Source organism: Hyposmocoma kahamanoa, unplaced genomic scaffold (assembly GCF_003589595.1).
Source record: "Hyposmocoma kahamanoa isolate Upper Pololo Valley unplaced genomic scaffold, ASM358959v1 63, whole genome shotgun sequence".
NCBI classification, from domain to species: Eukaryota; Metazoa; Arthropoda; class Insecta; order Lepidoptera; family Cosmopterigidae; genus Hyposmocoma; species Hyposmocoma kahamanoa.
The window spans coordinates 13345279-13351951 of NW_020653851.1; the positions used below are offsets into that span (position 1 = coordinate 13345279).

The window sequence follows — 6673 nt, forward strand, 5'->3', positions numbered from 1 at the left end:
TTAAGTTTCCGTATTCAACTAACACATCACTAACACAAACATCTAAGATAGTATTTCATTTTGTGCAATGTTTTTATGAGATAGGCTTAAAGCATGTTAAGATTCTTATGTAAATAAATAAATTGAAATGATAGTGATTGGGCTCAATATTAATAATAATAATTGTAAAACTGTAAATTATAAAAAAAACTGTGGTAGAAGAATATCAGAATAATTTCAACCTGTGCTTTCTGTCGACTAATATATCCCAACGAATGGAAAATACATAGGGCGCAATATAAGTTTCCGGAACTGGCCACTTACATAAGCAATATTTAAAAAGTAATTACAACATTTGAAAATGGAACTCTTTGGCTGTAGAATACAGTTTGTTTCATCTGACTGTCACTTGTTTTTACAATGTGGCGTCATTTTAGACATTGGTTGTCTACATCACCATGGATTTAACTCGTGAAAATTTTCGTAGTATGATTTTCTACGACTTTATGTGTAATTTAACAGCTCAATGGAGTTTCGCTCGGCTTCAAACTTCTTTTGGCGATGAAGCACCATGCAAGACGACTATTTATAGCTGGTTTGCAGATTTCAAATGTGGTCATGTGAATCTCAGTGACGAATTTCGTGATGGTCGCCCGTCCACTGCTGAGAATGACAAAAACATCTTTGCTGTGCACCGCATGATCAAAACAGACAGACATGTGACGTATCATGAGATTTGGGCATCTTTAGGCATAGGCATGAGTCAAATACTATCAATACTACACAAACGTTTGGGTGTAAAAAAGCTGTGCTCTCGGTGGATCGCACACAATTTGACTGAGGCTCAAAAAACGGATCGCGTCACTTGGTGCAATGCCATGATTACCAGATTAACAAAGGGTCGTCAAATTTGGTGCGGGACATTGTAACAGGTGAAGAAACATGGATTTATAGTTACGATCCCAAAACAAAACAGCAATCGAGCGTATGGGTCTTTCGACATGACCCGAAACCAACCAAAGTGACGCGCGTGCAAAGTGCCTCTAAGCGGATGATTGTTTCTGTTTTTAATAAAACTGGACACGTAGCTACTGTTGCTTTGGAGAATCGTTGTACCGTGAATAGCGATTGGCACACGACCGTTTGACACGACGATTTGTTTGCCGGAAGTTATTGACAAATTCCGTAAAAATAACCGTAAACGCCGTATCATCTTGTACCACGATAATGCCAGTTCTCACACGGCCAGACAGACAAATGAATTTTTGTAGGTGAACAATGTTGACCTTATGAGCCATCCCGCGTACAGTCCCGACCTGGCACCTTGTGATTTTAATTTATGGCCAAAAATTAAGAACCAGTTTCGCGGTCGACGATTTTCATCACCTGAAGAGGCTGTCGAATAGTATGAAAAGTATGTATCAGAGATTGTCACGGAGGAGTGGCATAAATGTTTTCAAAATTGGTTCATTCGTATGAAAAAGTACATTAACGCTAACGGAGAATATTTTGAGAAACAATAAATGAATTTCTGACCATTTATAGTATTTTTTCTTATTCATTTCGGAAACTTATAGTGCGCCGCACGTATGTAGACGGCTCTTACAAATTAGGTACGGAAACTTTTATAGCCAATTATTTACCTCATTGTAACGTACCCTTGGTATAATAAAGCCACATGTAGTCATACGTCAAAACTGCTTTATTTCATGAAAGTCGTTAAAATATTACGGATTACATGAAACAAATTATATACCTGTAAGTCAATGCCTACATGTGAAATGTTATAATTCTCCTATTTAAGAGTCTATACAACCTCAATTGGCTTTAGTTTATTCCGCGTAACTGTGAAAGTATTGAATCAATAACTTTGGAAAAAATATACAGTAAAATTGAAGATATACACGGCGCGTTAATACGATTCCTAAAAATTTTCACGATAAAAAAAATACACACTTCGAAATTTTACAAAAAAACCGCTTATTCAATAGGTACCTTACATATACCAATGATTTTTTTTGTGAAGTGAACTAAATAAAACACGTATAGTAACCTATACGATATCGCACTGCCATTACAATAGTATTGTAACTCAAAAAGAGGACTTTCTCAGAATCGATGAAAAATGAATTACTCACTTCCCGCAAAAAAATCAATAAAATCTATATGTTATAGTTTATTATAGACACTTAAATAATTTACCAAATATATTTAACAATAAAATGGAAAAAATAATATCATATTTTTCAATAAGGATTATTTTGGCCAGAACTAGCTCACATAAAGTGTGTCTCATTTTGAGTTAAGTAGATGTCTTTTGATTGTTTCTTACAATATTCCAAAGACGGTTGTTTTGAAGTGTAGAGCATCAAGTTTTACGTTCAGTAATGATATAATATTAAATTTCACATATTTTGAGTTACAACACTATTGTAATGGCAGTGCGATATATATTTTCCAAATGGCTTTAATTTCATTTGTAAAAAAAAATTATTCTGGAATAAAGTCAGTGCCCTGCCGCAGTGCTCGGCCCAAGCAAAATGAACCGTATTAGTACGGGAAAAAATTGAATTCGAGGTGAGGTCGTATCGGCTTTTATAAATAAAAGTTATCGATGAATTTGTTCGTAAAAGTAAAATGACAACTTTTCTGGAGAGATGTAGCTTTAAACATCTTCCTAAAAAGTTATCATTTTGCAAATGTTGCCTTGTTACATCAAGAATATGAAAATTAGTTTGATTTGGATAGTCGCAATACGTCTATTAGATACGTCTATTTTCGAAAAATAAAGGAAACAAATTAACGACTAACCGTATCCTGCTAATAATAATACGATGTACTTAGTTATTAAAATATGTTTGACGTTATCGTTTGAAACCTTTTAACTATCACCGACTTCGACTTCCTTTTTTTTTCATCCTCTAAGATCACTGACCACTTCACTGTTAAAATGAAAAGGAATTTTTTTTTTTTTTTTTTTTTTTTTTTTTTATTGCGACTCGACAAAATGGAATAGGAATAGGAATGTCAATCACGGTATTAATCGTTTGCTTCTAAATGCGCATGCTTGGACAGAATTACAAATGTGTACGAGAAAGTAAAATAAAAATGGTAAATGACAATTTCGCGTGAAGTTATGTTTTGTATTTTCTTTTTACTTAATCGCGTAATAGTATCGTTTAACAAATTGATTAGTTAATCAATTGCTAATTTGCTAATATAAAGCAGCCTCTTTTTAAATATTACAAGGATTTCCTTAGAAAACTATACATCACCAAAAGTATATTAACGTATTAAATATATCGATTATTCCACGTTTAGTTAGCATTTCAAAAGGGCATTGGCATTAAAGTAGGTACGATCTGAAAGAATTTCTTTATTTTACTGTAAATACATTCTTAATTTACATAAAATTAGTTTACATTTAATTATATACTTAATAACTATCATTTTATAACAACTGACGATTTTCTACAGTCGATTTCAGAGTACAAAAAACGTGTTTTAAAACTATTTTTACGAGTAAAACCTTTTATAACATCGTGGTCGTATACATACAGTTGAAAACATTTCATAATGATTTTCTATATACAATATTCAACACCGAGTTTCAATAACTTCGTGTTCTAAAGACGCATGACTTTTGTTTCTATTATTGATATAATCATTACCTTCATAGCTATTATTACTATCTTCATCACTATTACCATCATACATGGATAAGGTTCTTACATCATAAGTGGAACTCTGTGATTTATTATCCTCCATCCAGCTATCATCGCTAAGCACTGCATTCTTTAAATGACAATAACGGCTCTTGTCATGAATTCTATAGTATTCCATGCTTTGTTCTTTCTTTATTAAGCAAAATTTCTCATCAAGCGGCACGAAGTATGTTTTAATGTAACCAGCTCCTTTAACGAAGGTTTCACCTCTGTATGTAGTGAGTATCCCACATTCGTCCAAAATATATGCTGTATTTTCAGTTACCTGTAAAAATCACAATTGAAATAAATTTCAGGATATCGCACTGCTATTACAATAACGTTGTAACTCAAAATATGTGAAATTCAAGATTATGCCACAGCTGAACCTAAAATATGATTCTCTTCAAGTAAATAAAACCGTCGTTTGAATGTTGCAAGAAACAATTGAAATATATCTATTCAACTGAAAATGAGACAATTTTTTGTGAGCTATTTCTGGACAAAACAGCTTTCTAAGAAATACTAAATGATTTTTCCCTTTTATTTTTAAATATGATATTTCGGAAGTAGCAAATTGTTTAGATGTCTGTGATAAACTTTAAACTATATATAAGTTCTAACAATATTTTTCAGCAAGTGAGTAATTCGTTATTCATCGATTTTGAAAAAATACACTTTGTGAGTTAATACATTATTATATTAACAGTGCGATATATTGTGCTATATTCTGTCTTTTATTTGACATCGAATAATGGCTATGAGATTGAGAAAGCTAATAAGTATAGTGTTAATAATGTTTGAGTTATATGCATCTCACTTGAATTTTTCCAGCTTCTCCAGTGGAGTCCATCCTGGAAGCCATGTTAACGGCGTGGCCCCAAATATCGTACAGTGGTTTCAGAGAGCCCACTACACCTGCCGCGACTTTTCCATTTGAAATACCTTGGACAAATGTTTTATAATTAACTTCTGTATAAAGTGGCACTTAATGTATTTTAGGACAATCGCCTATACAAAAATAGTACATTATTGCAAAGGCCGGGAAGTAAACAATTCCCAGGCGAGTATGCTACTGGATATTTGACCACTTGTCACATAGCCGCGTATTAGTTAGCGGATAGCAGTATGAGTTATAACTCATACTGCTATACAAGGTAAAAAGATATATCTTTTTACCTTGTATTATACGAGTCAGACAATCCTCGTTCTCGCCGAGGTGTACAGAGGTATAGTGCTTTTCTCAAACAATGCGAGGAAATATATAATAAAAGACTAAAGAATTAATGAAAATGCAAAATAGAAAAAGTGATGCCAGTTTTCCATGACTAAATGTCGTTTCTTGTTTTAAATTAGGCGTAGTAGGGATACACTAGCTTATTATTAAATTTTCGCTCTTCTTACTAAGACTCATCATGCGCGAAGAATATATAAAAAATACAAAAATGAAACAGAAAAAACAAAAACGAAATTCGAAATACTTTCGTTTATTTTAATGACTGTTTTTAAATACATGTGGCTGGTATATCGTGCACACCTTAGAGGTGTGTAATCGCTGGAGTGCGCAACGCCGCACTCTGGTAGCGACCATAGGGGGAGATCTCTCGCTGCCAAGCGTGGTATCTGCCATGCTGAGCGACGAGGAATCCTGGGAGGCTGTGACCTTTTTTTGCGAGGAGGTCGTCTCGCAAAAGGAGGCCGAGAGCGAGTACGCGAAGACGCAGTCGACGCGAACCCGCTCTGTCTGGGGGATAAGGTCAAGCGTCCGGCCCTCCTCTCTCTAGCGCGGAAACCTTGGCAGAAGTCAAGATGGCCGGAGGCGTCGTAGTGGTGAATCTACGGGATACCACGGCCCACAACATCCCGCCAAGAGGGTGCGTCGGATAGTTTTAGTGGGCTAGTCCCACATAACCCACGGGCATCCCCGGGCTGGTATATCGTAAAAAAAGGTATATCGTGCACTATAATTAAAAGCAAAGTAGGTAATATATAGATATTTATTATTTTTTAATTCTCGCAATTACAGAAACCGATATTAGTGAGCAGTTAGCTGTAGAACAGTTTTTCTATAGTCTATTTGCATAGTTTATTGTTAATAATTATACATATTTAAACGTTTAAAGCAACGGAAAGAAATGGATCTGCATATTTATTTTGCCTATCGCATACGATAAATGAGAAACTTGAGAGAGTATATAGATTTACTTACCAATTCTTATATTCATTCCTTCAAAACTCTGAAAAGAGCCTCTGTTAAAAGTTTGTAGTTGCATCATTATAGCTGCTGCGAATTCCACCATTGTGATGAGAATCGCTTTATTATAAGGTGTAGTTTGTCGACTGTCCCCGATCGAATGGTTGTATGATATAGAATCGAATGATTCCCGCCGGGTAGGATCTAAGCCACACGCCGCCATGTAGGTCCAGCCTGCCATTTTTATTTTTTCTACTTTGTGAGTTGATGAGCCCATAAGTAAGAGCTGAAATTATGGTTTATAGACGCATTTTAGTATAATACATTAAAGATTTATAGACAAGTATTCGTATTGCTATAAAACCCTTGGTAAAGGCCAAAACCAAAAAATGGTGGTAGCATTATGATTCATTAGAATGTTATTATCTATGTACGTGGTTAGCAATCGTATGTATGTATTTACTCACTCTATCAAAATCCGAAATAATTTCGTCTAATATGCGCAAAAAAAATTTGTCATTTAAGTCACCATCGTCTTCGACGCCCAATTTATAATCCGTTAGAGATGCAAACATCACAGCCACATTATCGTACTTCTCGTAGTAAAGCTCATCTATAGATCTATTTAAGTCCAGGTACACTTGAACTGAAAAACAGAATAACAACTAAAATAACATTCAGCATAACACATGCACGTACAAGCACGTACGCAGAGTGAAAGAAAGAGAGATATATATATATATATATATGAGAGAGAGAGAGAGAGAGAGAGAGAGAGAGAGAGAGAGAGAGAGAG

General features: G+C 34.6%; 1 protein-coding gene across 1 annotated transcript in view; it reads right to left on the reverse strand.

Annotated features, from left to right (window-relative positions):
* Positions 1-3453: 3453 nt before the first annotated feature.
* LOC113230153 (adenylate cyclase type 2-like) overlaps positions 3454-6673 on the reverse strand; it is a 32779-nt gene continuing 29559 nt past the window's right edge. The window contains exons 17-20 of the mRNA XM_026463943.1: positions 6345-6523; positions 5893-6163; positions 4504-4628; positions 3454-3969 (exon numbers count right to left, since the gene is read on the reverse strand). Of these exons, the coding sequence (XP_026319728.1) occupies positions 3577-3969; positions 4504-4628; positions 5893-6163; positions 6345-6523 (968 nt within the window). The 3' untranslated portion in view covers positions 3454-3576. The remainder of the gene's footprint in view (positions 3970-4503; positions 4629-5892; positions 6164-6344; positions 6524-6673) is intronic.